Raw genomic sequence first — 18,990 nt, 5'->3', positions numbered from 1 at the left:
ATGTTTCATCAGTATTAATTTCCTGATGAAATCGTCACCAACCTAGTACCCAAAGTTTCCATTTTCTGAGAACTCTTGGATCACTAACTGTTCATCCGTAATTTAATCAAGACACCTCACTCAAGTGGTTTTTACTATGTTTGAAATGGCCAATAGTGATTAATGGCAATAGTGTATCAGTTCCATGATATCACAGTATGAAGGAAATAAAATTCAGCCTCTTTTACGTTTTTTAGGCCTCAGTCATTCAAAAATGTATGCCACGATATAATTTTAATCGCATGAATATTTCTACTGATTTCAGTACAAATCACTCACATTATTGAGCTAAACCATGTACAGGTGTTAAAAAAAACACAAAACAGACATGACAGATATAGAGCTTAGTAACACCAATTACACAGCTAAACTGCATAGTCAACCAGCCATAATTTGTAGATTTAAATGGGCAACTGTAATTTTTGCCTGTGCACATTCATATTACGCACTGAACGAGAGCTCTTTGACAAAAGGAACAAAAAAGGTCATTGCTATCATGCAATTAAAACCTGTATCATGCACACACACAAGAATTTAATTCAGGTTACATGGGCATTCTCAAGCAGTAAACATTGTCAGATAGCATTAGCTATTTGATCAGCCTATAACTTTACATTACCTAACAAAAAAAGCAGACTTTTGTTAAGCAATTCTGTCACCTCAAGGCACAGGAGCAGGTTACAACACATTACAATACAGTCCTTAGGCTGGTTGGAGAGAACAAAGCATCCTTCCCCTTCATCCTAAACACCACCTTGAGAGACTCTGCCCATCAGCCAAAATACTAAAATACTACTTGGATCAGTTGCTAGAAAGCATTACTAAATGAGACCCTGAAAGAGTTTCAATAGCTACCAAACACCATGGGAATAAAAAGGTGCAACCACCAGCTGGGTTGATCCCAACAGGACCCTGTTGAAAAACAAACAGCTAAGTGAATCCAGAAGAACTAGCCACTGCATGGAGCTTAGTCTGTATCCGTGGTTATCACAGACAGTAACATGATATAACACGTGCTGGGAGCCAGAGTCTGTAAACACTACGACTGGATGCAAAATGCAGAAATTTGACATTAGTATAATAGGCAAAAACATCTATTTTAGGGAGAAACATAGGCTATATATCTCATTTCTCAGCCCGTTCTGATGAATACAGCTAAATACAGCCGCTGATAAAAGGAACTGCAAAATGTATACATGTAAAGTTATGCAAATAAGTCTACAGTGACCATTACATAAAATTAAATACCAAGGCTTTTGCTATGCTAATTCAGTGTATAAGTCAGGAGCAGAAGAATCAACGATTTTAAGAAAAGGAATTAAATTTTCATTCCTGTACCTGAGGTAAAAAATAGGTACTGCATGCAGCCACTCTGCAAGCTCCTATAGCTGAATACCCATGTTATTACACTGTAGCATTTCTATGTAAATACACAAGGTGAATGGCTTCTCCAGACAAGATGCTGTGTGAACTATCATGTAAAAATTAAAGCATGGTGCCAAGAAACAAAAGAAACAAAACAATTCCATCTGTCTTAAGCAGAGATGTACTAAAAGGAAAACTAGTAATCACTGTGCTTTATAAATGCAGTGTCTTACTGACTACAACATAATAACAGATATTATACTGAAAATCTAACCTTTTCTAAACTCATTTGTTTCTTTTGAATTACATGTTCTTGGACCCATCTGTGAAAACTGGGAGGTTAATTATGATTGTACATTGCATAATTCCACAGCTAAATGCTGAAGTAGTTCTACATAAATACCGTATGTTTGTCTTACAAAAACTAAAAAGATTAATTAGGAGGCCAAGCCCAAGACCTTGGAAAGTAATACTCTGAACACAATTAGATCATTACACTGTGTGTTATGTGAATTGAAGTTTTAATTAGTAGGTAAAACACTAGTCATGGCAAAAAAATAATAATCCAAAATTCTAAATTGCATGTGCCAGACTTCTTTTTTACTGACATTGCTTATAAAAAGACACTATGCACAAGCAAGTCACAACAAAAACCATTTAAACTTCTTACATGCTTTTGATGAAGGAACTACCTATTAAGCATTTCTGTCCTGTTCTTCTTACCTACATTATCCCCACCTATTTTAAAGTTACCCGATCACATCAGTAAAGAAAAAGCTGTAATAAACAAACTATAACTAAGAAGCAGAGTAAGAAACCAGTTTGAAAAGTCAACTGAACGGTATAAGATCCTTCAAGACCCCTAGCAGCCACTTCTCCATCTCTGAATCTGGTCTGGCCCAGCCTTCCACTTTTAGCCCACTCCACTCTCCTGAAGAAAGTAAAGGGTTATTTTGGCCTGATCCATAGATCACAGATGGTAAAGAGAGCTTTTGCATCAAATTCAATACACTCTGGACCATATCCAGAACATTAGTTACTTTACTCACCACGTATTCAAACACAAGTGTCAAGGTCTCCTTGGTATGAATGATGTCATGAAGCAGCACAATGTTAGCATGTTTCAGTCCTTTCAAAAGAGAAGCTGAAAAGTAAAACACACACGTTATCTTAAAAAGTATACAAATATTTACATTGATTGGCTTTTTATTTTTAGTGACTTGGATGATTTTTTTGATCTGAGTTTCATAACCTGACAACCAACAGTTGTACTTTAGTATCTTCTATGTCCACAAGTTCCACTCATTGAGTGTGTTTGAAGATGACGCCTTCCCATTCAGTGCTATTTTCTCCACCTTGTTGGTCAAACTCAACCTCGCTTTGAGGCAAAAATGAGCTGTGGTTAGACATGCTTTCCTCATGCAGCCTGCTCTAAATGAATCAATCACTCACATCTGATCAACCAGTCACCAAGTTCATTTCTACACTCAAAGATAATTTTTGGTCTCAGAGAAAAGTCAAGCATGTCTTTTCAAAACATCATCTTTCCTATCCAACACAACAGAGCTGCTTTCTAAGCAAAGTGCAACATCTATCCTAATAATAGTGTTTTAAGCCGTAATTCTCTTTTCTCTCAAATATAACACAGGTTTGATGGAATCATTTGTATTAGTTCATGAGAATAGATACATGGTATTTTCTCATAATGTTTTTTTTTAATGAAACTACCTCATGTTTTCAGACTATTGACAAATAAAGACTTATCTAGTGAACTTCAAGGTGATCTCCTCACTAAATTTCTTTTACACCATAATACATATTTAATGTTCATACCATATTACATATTTAATGTTCCACAAGAAATGGCATATTTTAGCAATATATGCTGACAAGCCATGTGTTGTTACCAATGTCATTCTTTCATAGGTGCCTTATCATCTCATGTATACAACTGATCAGGACTATCAGTCACCAAAGCAAAGTAAATAATAGATACAAAGACATGCCAATGAGTGGCATATTTCTGTACTGAATAACGTGGAACTTTCTTCTGTCATCCTTCTTCTGTCAAAGAAAATAATGAAACTCAAATATGTATCTCACTCCATTACTGTGCAAAATGGAAGCTAGGGAGCTTCCACTGCATTATTACCCCTTGCTGTCCTGCTGAGGGTGCTCCATCGGGCTGAGGTAACTCCAGGGGTGATCTGGCTTTGAATGTCATACTGGTCTTTAAGAGATCGATCTGACAAGCTGATCACTCTAGGAAGCAACACAATAGCAACATGGCATCTGGCTGAATCAGTGTTCCTCTACAAGCATCCTCAGCAGCAAAACTTTGGAGTTCACACTAGGCAGAAGGTAGATAGCAAAGGGGAAAATACCATACAGCAGCTTCAAAGCCAGTATATCACAGATATCCTGATGACAGGATTGCAAACCTGCAAGCAAGCTCCATGACCAGGAATGAGGCATCCCTTCAATCTGGCTGAAGAGGTGAGAAGAAATGTTTCAAAAGAGCTTGCTTTGGCCTGCACTCCACAACTCATGCTACTCAGAGAGTCAGCACAGAGGAATCTTCCCTGTGCTCTGAATATATTGCCACTGAGCTGTAAATCAGCTATTGTAATTACAATTATTCTTTTTAAACATTTGATCAGTGCATGTCTAGTAATTTTTAACATTCCACAAACTAAGTAGAAGCTTTTTTCTCAAAGGAAGAGCCATGCACAATTTTCATAGGATCCTCATCTTAGAATTTGGAGACTTTCTTGGAATAAAAGCTCAGAGAGATTTGGATATGTTTGGGTTTTTTTGAAGGACAACAATGAAAAATTGCTACTGAAAAAGGTATGGATACAAACAACAGATAATCAGAACAACTGTTCCAAAAGGTACCTTCTACCAGAAACAAGAACTTTTAACCTAGGGGAACCCCGAGAAGGGTTCACCTGTAGTAACTGAGCTTTTACCAGCTCTTCCCTCAAACCTTGGCAAATGACCATACATACAGAGAGACTGGAAACATAAAAACTGCCTCCTAGCAGAGCCTGTGTTGAACTCTAATAGTATTTATGACCTCTGTCAGCTTTTGCTGTTCAGATCATCACCTGAGGCCCTTAATTCCTCTAGTTGGCCATTACTTTGTTGCTAAAATCTATACGTGGGTCATTAAAGCTTAAACAGTACATTGAAAGGAGCATACCCTGAGGTCTTTGCAAATACTGTCTTTCCTGTTCAGTCCCCCCCCCCCCCCCTTATTTATCTTCTCTAATATCCAATTCTCCCCTTTTACAGCCTCAATATTCAATATCTGCCATATATTACAAGAACTACAAAACATCACCTGCAGGGTGAGATTTGTGTCTTCTTCATTAGTCCAAGTGAAATACAGTAAATAATACAGCACAGAGAGCAAAATCATCTTAATTGCACTAATATTACACTGCTGAAATAAGAAGCAATTCCACTATCAATTTATATTGTGAGAAACCAAGCATAACTGGTGAAAGTAAGAGAATTACCCCATGTGCTCTTCTATCAGGACTCTTACCAGTAAGATTGCCTGTCTTTGTGAAAACACTGCTTTGTTGCTTAAAAAAGGGGAAAAAAGGAAATTAAGAAAAAAAATTGTATGAAATAGGAAAGCTGTTTCTTCCTCCACAGAGTACTTTAAAAACAAAATGAAATATGAACTGATGGTGCTTGGTGTGTTTTTTTCCAGAAACATCCCCTTTCAGAACAACCAACCAATACACCTCCTCTTTAGGGCAATTTTTTGCTTGAAGGGGATAGAACTTTGGATGAACTCCACTAATTTAAAGACAAAACCCAGAAATTCACATCCAAGAGAACGAAAAAGAGTCCAGGGAATCTATCAACATCAGTCTGAGACAAGTCTGACTTCACCTTTGAAGCTTCCAATGCAGCTGCTACTGGAGCTCAGCGAGAAGTCAGGTGCTGCTGTGCCTGGTGTCATTTCTAGAACAAAATAATTCTCGCAGAGAATGCCATGTCCGTCCAGTGATTATCACCCACAGATTTCACAGAGTTGTTTTCTTTTAAGAGAAAAAGACTAAAATATTGTTGAAAAAGCATTGCAACAACTCACAAAAGTGGACCAACGTACTAGTACTCACTGTATCCTTAGCATGTGTTTTTAAAAACAAAATTATATAATGCTGCTTCAAAACTGCTGGCACTCTTTTTTTACCCTCAGTATTAAATGTAAGATAAACAGATGGTAACACTTTAAATCATTTCCCCAAAGAATTTTGAGGAGGCATAGCAGCAAAGAATGCTAAAATGCTTTTTTAAAGCACTTCGGACAAAATATTATACGCGTTTGAACGGGCAGGTGCCTGTTCTGTCACCTGCGTTTACACATTCTCTTACAGCAAATTCTAGCAGTAAAAAACAGGGCAGAGGAATTGGTGACATACTTCAATAATTAACGACATCCCAGACGATAATTTCTGTGACATGTACATAAGTTCATGACCTGAGCCACTAAAAGTACCAACACTCGGCACTTTGCCATCAAGGGCCATATCCGCATGCCTAAAGGAAACGCATTGTATTTTCTTGAATAACCATCACAGACTTTTCCTCCAACAAGGGGATGCTCTCTTCTATTATGAGCTCCTGGCAAGCTACCTTATTGCTTATGTTGGTCAAGGAGCTTTTTGCTGTTCCCAGATGAGCTGGTTTCTAAATTATGCTCACTCCACAGGCAAGCCAAGCCAGATGGACTGCAGCCAACTCTCACCCAAAACCTGAGTAGCATCAGCAAATCAATGCTTTGCTCCCTGCAGGGTTTACAGCATCAGCTCAAGCCTGACACTCCATTAACAAAGCCTTGTGACTTTTAGATCAGCCTTGACTTACCTCTAGAAGACTTGGAGTGCTTTGAAAAAGGCTATTCTGGCATGCCCATAAAGTAATATTTCACAGCTGTATGTCAAAATCAACAGAAGTAACTATTACTGTCAACTCCCAGGCCACATGCTGGAAGAACAACTTTTCACTAGCAGCACTAGCAAAGATGGTACTTTCGGACATGGCAAATACATTAAGCTTGATTCCTCGGATCATCCTACCACAATTACTTCATTCTTGCAATTCCTGGCTGTCATCTTGTTCTCACTTTGTAAAAAAATCACAAATCTCCACCGTGGCCCTAGATAGAAGAATTGCCCGCAATTTCCAAATTGTCTGATATTTCAGTGACCTGGAAGCTTTTCTCAGCAGTAGCAGAAGAACTCAATGTCTTACTGATCATATTCACCGTAATGTACAACTGCTGCTGATGCTCTCTCGGGTTTCCTACTATATGCAAAGGCTGTGGTATAACCGTCATTTTTCTAAAAAGTATAGCTATGAAAATGCCTGCTTTGCTCAGTATATAGTAGTTGAGGTGTCCTCTGGGGCTACCATGCACCAGTGCTCACCATCTCAGCCAACTCCCATGCTACTCCTCACATGCAGCGCTCACCCTTTCTCACTGTCACTCTAGGACGACATCTCTCACTGGGAGAGTTTTAGTCTTGAAGACAGCACATCATGGCAGTTTGCACCTATCTAATATTGTTAATACAACTGCGCATCTTTGCTGCCCTGTTTAATTTCTGAGACACCAAAGCATGCACGCTCTAGTCACTAACACAAATTTGTGAAAGCAATTTGTTGTGTTTCAGAGCCAAACAACTTATCTAAAATTCTGCAGTTTGTCACACTCTGCAGACACTACAGTGCTCTCTAACAGAGAGCCAACTTCCTCTCATAAACAGTTGGGTTCAGGCTCTGAGCTCTCCTGGAAAGGCACCTTCAGTGAGAAAACAGTCATGGGTTTTTTCCCCTCATCATGTCTTCTGATCAAGTACACTCAAAAGTGTTTTATCACCTGCACAAACTACAGAAGTTCTGCTTCCCTTCCCAGCAACTTCTGTTTCCATCTATACATCTTTTATAGCAATTTTTAAAATTTAACCTCGGAGCACAATGTCCCTTATACTTCTCATCCACCTCCCACACAGCAGGACTTTCTGTGTGCAAAACATGAATTACAATTCTAGCACAGAGACAGGAATTCAGCACTCTTTTGGTTTTGCAGTAATAAATGCATGGAAATTTCCTCCTCAGAAATGCAATCCCCAAATCTACACTTTGCTATTTTCCAGTTCACCCATCTGAAATAATTTACTATGAGCAAATAGCTTTGCCTTCCTACAACCCTAATATGACAAAATTCAGTTCAGTGAAAACTATACATCCTAGGTAAGACCACATTGACCACAGACTTCCCGTCTTCTCACCACAGGATCTATTCTGCCGAGTGATCATTATTTGTAATCCTAAGTAATTTATTTTAGAGCTGCACACCTATAAATGCACAGAATCGGTCAGCTTCCACTCTGATCTTAGTGGACACAATGCAATAAAGATATATAGGTCACTGTTCAGCTTTGAAAGATTTCTAAGAGGAAGTTTCTTAAATTTCAAAAGAATCCGTAAGCTACAGGAAGAACAGAAAAAGCATCAAATCATTCCAGTGGGCTGTTACGTAGGCTTAGCTAAATTACCCTCTTTACAGCCAATTCTAATCTCATGACAGTCTTTTCTAGACTTAACAAATGGCCCTTATTCTAGTTTTCATTAGGTCAAAAAAAAAAAAATGACAGTTTGGCATTAAGGAAGAGCACAGTGTCTCACATCCTTGCAAGAAAGGATTTGCTAGCCCTTCAATTGTAGGCTGCTTTGCTGGAGGGACTACACAGATCACATTAGATGCATCTACCTCCTCAGGATAGAATTCAGGCTGACACATGAGAGTGGGTTGAACTTTTAACTAAGTACTTTTTTTTATTTCTGAAATTTCTACTTGCTGCTCCTACTTGAAAGTGCAGTATGTTATTAAAGAAGAAATACAGAAAAAGAGTGTGTGTAACAACACAGGCATCTTCTCACTACAGCTGTAGTCCCCTAAGCAAAAGGCAAGTCACAAACCTGCTGAAACCTCTTTGCGTATTGAACTGGAACAAAGCATTGGTAGGACTCATCAAATAAGCTCCGAAAAGCACTACAATATATTATTCTAACTGCTGCCATACAAAATGAATGTCTCTTTCATTATGTTCTAGATACAAATTTATGCATTGTGTATTGTTCCCAATGCTCTTCAGACACAAGTACAGATGGAGGTTAAAAATAATGAGACATCATCCTATTAAAAACCAGACTCTCATGGAAAAAAACTGTAATATACTACTTATATCTTGTAGCAGCCACTCATATCTTGCCTTCACTGCCCACTTCAGTACTCAAGAGGAGGAAACTGTGTAAACCAAAAATATGTCAGCGTGTACAGAAATCAACTCTACAATACAGGTAGCATGTGAAAGCACGAGTCTTTCTATTACTTTTTTATGCACGCATAGTATGACTGGGACTAGTAGCACAATCTACTAATAAAACTGTCACTGGTTGTTATTAGCCTTGCTATCTTGCTGAATTTAAGACACAGTTTTCATATAAATATCTATCTACCTTAGGATATTTTCAGTCTAAACAGTTCCTCCCATCTCCCAAAAAGCAGGCTTTAGTAACAACTTCTGTAACCCACTGAGTAACTTTCCCCTTGAAAAAAAAGCAAACCACGTCTAAACCCCATGTGTTGGAGTAGAGACTCAAAACCTGAAAATACAGAGGCCTTTAAAAAAGGAATACGTATTTTGCCATCTCCATGATAATTCTCTATATTTGGTCAAGTTATAAGCTTTTGAAATCCCCTCTTTGGGTCAGACTGAGCACCAGCAGTGTGAAAGGAAGGAGGAATACAGAAAAGGGGAGATGGCATGAGTGGCTGTGATTCACAGTGGAAGCTGGGACGGCTAGGTAAGGAGAAAGAAAAGCCAGAGGACAACCGAACAGCCTTCACAAATGGAAAAAACACAGGAACTGCAAAATAAGAGCACGTAGACAAGACAGAAAATGGACAGGATGCACAGCATGGGGTGGGCAAGCACTCATGCTTAGGGGGAAGTAGACAAGAGCCTACGGACATTCTCTCTGCATACATTCTCCACTGACACCCATATCAGAACCCAAGATTCCCACAGACTACCAACCCACTGCTTTTGCAAAAGTCAATGAAAATGCCTGGCAGTTTTCCTCATTCTCTTCCAATTTCAATCTATGGACAGAAGCAACCTATGACAGCTACCAGCTAGCATTTCAGTTCAAGCAGGATGTGTCCATATGAGAGCTTGCAAACATGATGAAACATTGGCATGCAGATGCAACACCAGAAAATGGAATATGGATTTCCACTTGCTTTTTCAAACACTCAGAAAATTACATCAACAAAAATCCAAATTAAAATAAAGAATGCCATGCCAAGCGCTAAAAGCAAAGATGGACTACAATTACAGGGGCTTCTGCAACACTAACTCAGCTTCTCCAAGATATATGTTCCTGAAGTCACTACTGTGAGATAAGCCAGGGTATGAGCTTTCAGCACACAGCTGCTTCTTATCTGTCTTGCATTTACCTGGCACTTGGACAACCTGCAAGTTCACAGCCTAACTTACCCTGCAGTGACCAACTTCTGTGCTTGTACCCATTAACTGTTCCCAGCTCTTTCATTTATTTTTTTTTCACAGATCGAAGAAGTGGTTGCTTAAATTTTATTTTTCACAGGCCCAGGTATGAACTTCATCCAGCTTTCAAGTCCAGCTTCAGTGGAAGGACCTTGCCCATCCATCAGAGAAGCTGAAAAGTCCACCAGAATCAAGTTAGAAGAAAATCAACCTGATATTTACCCTTACCTCTACTATTGGCTGAGCATCACACTAAGTCACTCAAGCGGGTATCATCATCATGTTCCTCATTTCCTGGACATTTCAACTTCTGATCTTCATTCACGCTTATCAGAACCACAGGGTGCACACAATTATTACAGAACCCCAAGTGACACTGTACAATGATATTACCCAGTGCTATGCAAGTACTTTCAAAGTCATCTCAAAATCATCATTTAAAAGGACTGTCAGCAAGTGGGGTGCTGAGAAAATGAACAAATATTTAAGTAGTCAGAGTACAGTGACAAGTGTTCTAGAAAATCTCAAAACCATCTGTGTTTTAATAATGCACAGTAGGTGCATATAGCTAGAGCCACCCATCAAGAACACAGAATTAAATTAATCGTTCATCATCCCACACAGGCAGAGATCACACAGTGGGAGTGAACATGGTGCTGTTATGTCATTAAGGAATGAACAGTACAAGTAGAGGGACCAAATTAAGTTTTCACAGGTAAACTTAATTCTCATAACTTCTTAATGATTGACTTTGCAACCATAATAAAGATCCTCTGCTGTAAACGGTATACCTGCAATATTAGTATTACACTGTCTAAACAAGGGACTAAATAACTGAGTACCAGTACTGAAACTCGTGCCCTGAAGTCAGCACAAGTTTTGTTACTCACTTTTCCCAATGCATCAATACAACAGGAAATCACTTAGCTGTATGTACTTGCAATGAATAATTTTTTTTGTACGTAGAAGACAGAAAGGCATCCTAGGAAAGAATTTAGTTGCATTAACATGAAACCCAGTTGCCTACCAGCATACTTTAACTGCTACTTACAAATGAGGAATTCCACAGAAAAGCTGTTTTTTAAAAAATTACTTTTGCTATATTTCTCAGCAGGCCATTTCCTCCAGCAAAAACGCTGCACGAAAAGCAGACAGATTTGTCAGCATACATTTTAGGCAGCAGAAAAAAAAAAAAAGGCTTGTGGCATATGTCTTGGCATTTTTCAAAGAGGGAATGAGACAGGAGCCTTTAAAGGATCATGTCAATTTTCTTCTTCTGGGTGGGTGAGGCTCAACACGCCTCTTCACCCACAGCTGGAAAATAACGCTGGAACAAACATGGCATTGCTTTCTCTCTTGTGGAATGATTTAGAGGTTAAAGAAAGGCAGCCTCAGTAGAAAACTAGCAAATATCTGTTTTTACAAATATTTTAGTAAACAAGATCAATCATAGTGAAAATAAGGCATATTGTTCTATAACTGAAAAGAGAACGATGTGGAGTGGGTATGGGAAAAGAACAAGGATTTCATAATAAAGTGAAGGAAATCCAGTCATAGCGTAACTTACACTAAAAAGCAACTCAAAATAATGAACTACTAGACTTTTAAGCATAATTAGAATGTGAATAATAACTAGAACATTTTAAAAAACATTTTTAAGGACAGGAAATAACTTTAATTCTGGCTAGATATCTTTGATGCCTATTATAAGATTTGCAGTAGATTTTTCTTTCCCATGCAAAAATATGGTAAGCACGCAAACTACAAAATGGCAAGATTCCCTCAAGTAGCTTGTAAACTACTTTCCAATACAAAAAAAAAAAGGCAATAAAGGGATGAAGGAAGCTGGCAGACACTACAGCAGCAAAACCCAGTGATAATTCAAGTGAAGGTTAAATTTTTTTCCAGACTAAATCAGGTGAAAGAGATTGCATCAGAAACTGCTAGCGATGCTGTACCACTAACAGCAAAGCACTTTGGTGTGAACACTGCTGGTCACCCATTTTGCACTATCTGAAAATATGGTTTAAGCATGCTTTTCACATCTAAAGGCCCTATCAGCTCACAAGGAACAGATATACTCTCCTTCTGCCTTTGCTCTGTGGTCTCTGGGTGTTGCCTCGGTTCTCACCCTGTCATTTAATTGTCATTTACTCTTGCAGCACTCATCAACAATGTTAATTGAACTTAACGGTGCAAGCAATTGAGAGGAAACACAAAATCATACAAAAGACCCACAGGATTTTTGCTTTATTCGCCATGGAATACGACTGAATCTAAATCAGGATGACTGCAAACTTTACAAATTTACCTTTAAATGACAGTGATGATCTGTATTACCATGTCACTGTCTAGAGCAGCATGTGCTTATATAAACCTTGTGGACATTGTTCAACTTTGAAATTTGCATTTCAAAGGACAAAAATCTTCCTTTAAGCAAAAGATGGTACGCCCTGTATGTTTCTTTAAAAAGCAGCTGGCCCTCAGAGAAAGCAGGAGAGGTGCTAGAACAGAAAAGATGGGCTGAAGGAATGTCTCAGCTTCACAGAGCCGACAGCCACAGCTGATAGTGACAGGGTGATGTGAAGGTTAAGTGATGCTTAGAAGAGACCTAGTTGAGGTATGCTAGTAATTTCTATCCTCCTACTTTTGCTAAAAACTTCCCCATAATTTTCAAGTACAGATTCACAATTACCTGTGTAGATGCATGACACCAACCAAACTATGGATCTAAATCCATATTGGAAGGCATTCTGAGCAACAACATAATTAAAACACACCCAAGAAATGTGAGAAAATACATTAAAGGGATCTGCCAGCATAACCCATTAACACCACAGGTGGTAAGATTTTTTTTTTTTTAAAAAGGCCAACTCAACAGCCAACAGCTTGTCTGTCTACTACATACAGATATAAAACATCACTTCCCAGCCCCCTTGAAAATATACTCAGTTCTTCCATCCTGTTGTGTCATGCATTGATTATAATTACGGCAATTTACTGTTTGCTTTTCCAGATAAAATTATTGTTATAGAATCATAGTAATTAACAATGACAGTAGCAAAATTGATAGCACTGCCTCTTGAAGTACCAGTTCCTGTAAGATGACACTATTGCCTTGCCAAACTTTAAACAAATGTCCTCATCTTTTACAGTTTATATCTAACAGTGTTTGTTCCAGTCAAAACAGGTCAGCCTTTTCCAAGAGAGGACTAGAGAACAAATATGCTCTTTATTGTTGGTGACCTTTTCTTCAAACAGTTCTCAGATCTCATGCATTGAAATGCGGCCTTCAAAAGTTACACTTCAGGTCAAGGACATGCTTTTTCTCATTTCTGAGAAAATCTGTCCAATTTATCAAAGTTTACATCTAGTCAGTGGAAAATTGTACTTTAAAGCTGCACTTTAGCAGCTAAAATCTCCCAGAGAATCCGTCCTCCCTGAGCACCCTTAAACACTCAGATTTTGGCAGAAGCAGAAGTTTGAGCCAAGAAGTCTGGAATCCAACACCAGTTATATATGGGACAGTGTCAGTGGCAAAACTCTTCTGACAGTTTCCCCAAAATCACAATCCCAAACCTGTTCTTGGCTGAACACATCTCCAAGTCCCTTGCTCCATTTCTGCTCCCCTCTCTCTTCAACCCTGCCAATGACAAAAAGGGTGGGAAATGCTAGCCCTGTCCAAGTAGGCTCCCCATCTCCATCCCATAGGCTTCTGGCTGAAGCCAGTCAAAGTCACCAACCCTTCCCATCTTCCTGTTACTGCTTTCTATACCTTGTGCTGCTTTGAACGGCCTTTGTAATTCACATTCTTCCAGACCCACTGTTGTGGTGGTAACCCTCTTCCCAAGATACTCACACCAACATCTATTCTTAACCACCAGCTTTTGACATCACTTCTCTCCTAGTTCTCCTCTCTACCACTGCCCAGGCATGGACACTGCTAAGTGGTTCAGTGGGGCAGTTATCTTCTTCCAAGCTGCCAGAACACAGCAGAAAGGGGAGGAATGAGGCTAGAGGGAAAACAGGAGGAAAAAGGGAACAAAAACATATGGATAATGCATGCAGAGTTTTTAACTCTGTCAATATCAGAAAAAAACCTCCACAACTAAACACAAAGGGGCGGGGAGGGGGCTGACACTTTTGCAGTGAAATTTGCCATGTGAAAAACCAGCAAAACCCCAGAGCTTAGACCTAGGTTCATTATCCCAGAGAGTACATGAGCCCCGAGATAAAGACAATTCTTTAGTAGGTCTCTTTAAACATGTCTTGTTTATTATTATGGCTGAACACAAAAGTGACTTGCTAACCAAACACATGAGGCATGAAGGGTTTTGTCCCTGAGAAGCAATGGAACAGAAAACAAGTAGGGCACCTAAGCGAGCAGCAGGATCTAGAAGGAGAACTACAATATGCCTAGACCGCTAAATTTCTCTGTAACTTCCATTATCAATTAGAAAGATTAAAGCAAGCAAAATACTAATAGGTTGTGTGGCTGAATCAATAAGTGTAGCAGTAACTTTAACTGATGAGCTCCTTTGTATTTACAAAAATCAAGCGAGGAGGAAATCAAACTTTAGCTGTTAATTTGATTCAATCAAGCACAGATTGGACTAGACCACTCAGCATATTGGTATATTGCCCATATGGGTCCTGAACATCACAGAGCTACTGGATAGAATTTCTTTATAAATGTACCAGTATTGCATGGTCAAAGACGAGACTCTGTCACCTCACCAACTGAATTCAAAAAAATCTGCCCAACACAGACACAAGACTCCTCAGTGCTGTGCAACTGCACAGAAGTTGAAGCTTCCAGTGTAAGCAACAATGGTATGCCCATAAGACCAAGGTTTGGGAATATAACAAAACCATCACTACTTTAAAGCAGTTTCTGAACCTCCAAAAGTCTTTGGAACATACGTTGCTCTACATAAGCCTTTTCCAAGCGACTCTTGAAGCAAGTTCATCTGCAACTATTTTGAGATATTGCAAAAGGTCAAACGCATTTTTAGTCTCTCCAACTAAAGTGAGAACATCTGAATATGCAGGAAAACACAGCTCAACCACTATGAAGTCCTTTGGAGCTCTTTACTAGTGATTTGCTGCTCATCATCACCTCATCCCAAGTAAATCAAAGAATGACTTCAACAAAGCCACCAAATCTTGTGGGCTGAGTTTTTCTGCCAAGGGAACACAGTCTGACCTGAAAAAGGTCACAGAAATTAGGACAGAAGCAAGTACCCATAGATGCTAATGCTTTCTTTCCTCCACCAGCATGGCTAGTTAGTGTGTCTGCTACATCAGGCACTTTGCAACAGCAAACTGCACCTCTGAAGGAACTTACTAAATGAGGAATTCTAAATCCCTGTTCCAACACATGCCAGAAAGCTTTGGCTAAAAATCAAGAACTGATTACATCCGAAAGTCTAAGAGCACATTCCAGCTCAGATATGCATATTAAAATAGTGGCAGCCAAAGTGCTAACGCTCACAAGGCTAAACATCCTGCCTGAATTCCCACCTCAGGTCAATATTCCAAATAGCACCAGCCCTATATGAAAGCAGAACAGAAATGTTCCCAAATAGAAAAAGGAAAGATCAGTCCATGAAACAGGCACAGGAACACTACTTATTTATTTCTATTTAGGGCTCAGCATCCCAGTGATGACAGACCACAGACTTCAACAGGCCCATCAAAATACCTCTCCCCCAGCTGGTTAGTATGCCTGCATATGACAACCTGATAACATTCAAAACAAACAGACCAGATCTCCACAGACAAACAAGCCTCGTCTGAGGCAATAAAACACATTCCTCTCCCAAAGTTCTCTGCGACCACAATAAGCTACAAGTAAAATATTAAGATCTACCATTTATTTGGGAAGAAACTATGGTTGGGTATCCATATCTTGAAGGTATCTTTAACTTTAACTACACAATGAGTGCTACGCATCATAGGAACTGTGGTGGTGTCACTGCCATGAAGGAGTGTATAATTATCTGGAGGTGTTTTTCCAACAATTTGTTGGGCTTTAACAAATGCTGTTAATAAAACCTAGTCCTTTTGTACAGTTTGGCTTTCATTTCACTTGAGGAACTTCTATAAACTTGTTTACACAATTCTCAGAGACGTAGATTTATAATCCTGTCAATGATTTTACAAGGTTAATGGCCTCTGTAATTACAACAAATTAATGAGATACTGAACTACTTTAAATTTATGCACTTCAGTCAACCATAAAAACAGCAAACTCTGCAAAGAATTTGGATGTATGAAACAAAGTAAAACCCACCTTTTTGCTGATAGCTCCAAAGCAATGTACAGAAAAGGACATACTCCTCTTAATGGTGTGCTTAGACTCTTAAGTATTTCGAAACCTAAAATCCTAACAGAGGTTAATGCAATCTCTATTCTAATTTCCAGACCTAGAGGCATCTGAGAAATACTTTTACTCCAGAGGTATAATTTAAAGTAAACAAACACACACCAGAATAAAAGCTCATACTGTGATACTGAAGGCTTAAAAACATAGATTCTCTTTTCAGAAGCTTATCTGTTATCCAAGATGTTTTTCATTTAAACCTCATTTTCTTTTATTTTTTATTTAAACCTCAAGCTTTTAATTAGTATATTTTTAAATAAAGGAATTTAATTAGAACTAAATAGCACTGATAACAAAAGCTCCAAGTCCCTTACTAAAAAAAAAAAAAACAAAACCCCATCTAAAAGGAAGTCAATTAAGACTTGAAAGTGTCACAAAATTTGCTTACAAATTTCATATTATGCCTCGATGATTTTTATATTCAATTAGTTGACATATATTAGCAAGTAAAAGGCTGGATCACATCATATGACTTTTTAAGGTCAAATAATCTGAAGTTGCAATAATTATAACCCAAATTTCTTCGTGGAACTAAAACTTCCATCATCTAAACTCCACTAAAGAACTTGATTTAACAGCAACAACATAACAAAAGTTCACTCTAGAAAAAAGGAAAGGAATAAAATCCCCTGATACCTCAGGTTTAATTTAAGGACCAGAGGTTTCCTATTGCCTCAGAGAGGTTAGAAGTTGCTTCACACTCTCGAACCCTGATCAGGCATTATTCACATGCAAAGAAACAAATTCTTTGAATGTGACACTCTACCTTCTTGTCCACAGCCATAAAAATGGATGAAAACCATGAATGCATGGGCCGATGGCAAGATGGGAAGGTTATTAATGCAATTCATAAGCCCCTTGGACTACTGGCAGAAATCCGACAGAAGGGTGTTAACATCTTGAACCCATTATCCACGGATATATACTCTTATAGGTTATTTAGGTTGACCTCCTCAATAGAAGGAGCAATTTTCAACCTCATAAATTTTTACTCAGCATATTTTTAGAAAGACATCCGTCCTCCTGCAACAAATCTGACATAAGAGTGCCTCCAATCCTCATCCACATTTGGTAGAGTGGGAAGTCCATCTAATCCTTAAACTGATAACTTAAGCAAAGCCTGTTTAATCAGGCTTTGAATGGAGACTATGCATTGCTCCAAAATCTTTTCTTTTGCCTTTATAAAGATTTGTGCAAGCAAGGCTGAGAGACAGCAGCATACAGACACACATCAATACCTATCACTTGAATTTTGTTTGTGAGCCGCAGCTACAATCCTTAGCTTCTCCAGTGGCATGCAAAATAAAGCATTTTTGATTATGCAAATAGTCCTCTGCTTTGTGAATAGGGCCTCAAGTGATTCAAATGTTAATTCTGTTAGAAATCTTGATGCAAAGCCAGTATTTCAACCATATCAGCTTTGTAACCAAGACTTTCTGAGAAACACACAATTGCAAATTGAAATATCTTTCAGGACTGTAAATACATTGAGATAAAGTAACCTGGAAAAGTGTGAAAGTTCTTTACAGCTTTTTGTCAATGGGCCTACGACCTGCTGAGCTTTGCTTTGAGTTAGATGTCCCTTCAGGAACTGGCAGTTTCCTAGCGGCAATGTAGGCACTACTAAGCTGAGAAAACCAGAAATGAAACATCAAAAGCAAATCTTTATCTTGTCCAGAGTTTAATGTGCCAAATGTTTGGGGTTTGTGTCTTCTCGTTTTCTCAACAAAAACCTCACACAATCCAGGGAATGTTTGTGTGAAAATGTTCTTGCCAGTATTAAACATATTTTTCGAGCCCTTACAGCACAGAAAAAAGCAAGGATGTACCCTGGATTTCAAAGAAGTAAGGGGAAAGGAAGTGAGACTGCATGTGTGTTATCCTGCCATTTGAGGGTGAAACGTGTAAAAAGTTGAGCACATTATACTTTTTCCAGTTATAAAATTTTGGAAATATTTGGACCACACAAAAGTAGGTCAAGTTTGACTGCTTCCAAACTAGAACTTCAAAATATATTGAATTAACAGCTTTTCTTTATACTTTGCAAGTACAGTTTTGATTTTTTTTTTTCCAGTCAGTTGTATTTAACCTATCACAGTAACTTGAGTTACTTTGTCCTCTCAAGTTTTAGGAGATATGAGGGAAGGGAGGATGTTTTCAGATGGAAGTCAGCCACACTGGCACTGCTATCACCCTGTCTGTGAAGCTAGCATGATGGTATACCAAGATTCCTACCACCTTCTTGACTTTCTTGATTGCTTCTGCTCAGGGAAAGACTGGTGATAGTTAGAACTAAATAAAACCTGAGGATATTTGTTATATAATTACCCGAGGTGCACAACTAAGATGGGCTTCACATAGCCAACTCTCAGCTTAAGTTATCCATAGACATAAAAAGGGTGTTAGGAATCTTCCACAGGAGACCCAGAGCAAAACATTAAATGCTTAAAATTAGCTCTCATTGACAGTGCAAGCTTTGAGCACCTTCTTAAGGCAAAATCCACAGCATCTTTCCGCATGAATCCACCGCATGAACTCCTTCCTAACATCCCAAAGTAACAGTCAAAGAAAACTGGTCAATACCACTTCAGCATTGATTAAGGG

The 18,990-nt window shown here is 38.6% G+C and overlaps 1 protein-coding gene across 1 annotated transcript in view; it reads right to left on the bottom strand.

Moving 5' to 3' along the window:
- The window catches only part of CDK14 (cyclin dependent kinase 14), a 254,406-nt gene that overhangs the window by 187,278 nt on the left and 48,138 nt on the right, over positions 1 to 18,990 (bottom strand). Inside the window, exon 5 of the mRNA XM_059818538.1 lies at positions 2,454 to 2,548. Within this exon, the coding sequence (XP_059674521.1) occupies positions 2,454 to 2,548 (95 nt within the window). The remainder of the gene's footprint in view (positions 1 to 2,453; positions 2,549 to 18,990) is intronic.

This window comes from Gavia stellata, chromosome 6 (genome assembly GCF_030936135.1).
Source record: "Gavia stellata isolate bGavSte3 chromosome 6, bGavSte3.hap2, whole genome shotgun sequence".
Classification (NCBI taxonomy): Eukaryota; Metazoa; Chordata; class Aves; order Gaviiformes; family Gaviidae; genus Gavia; species Gavia stellata.
This window is presented reverse-complemented; position numbering and strand designations above follow the sequence as displayed.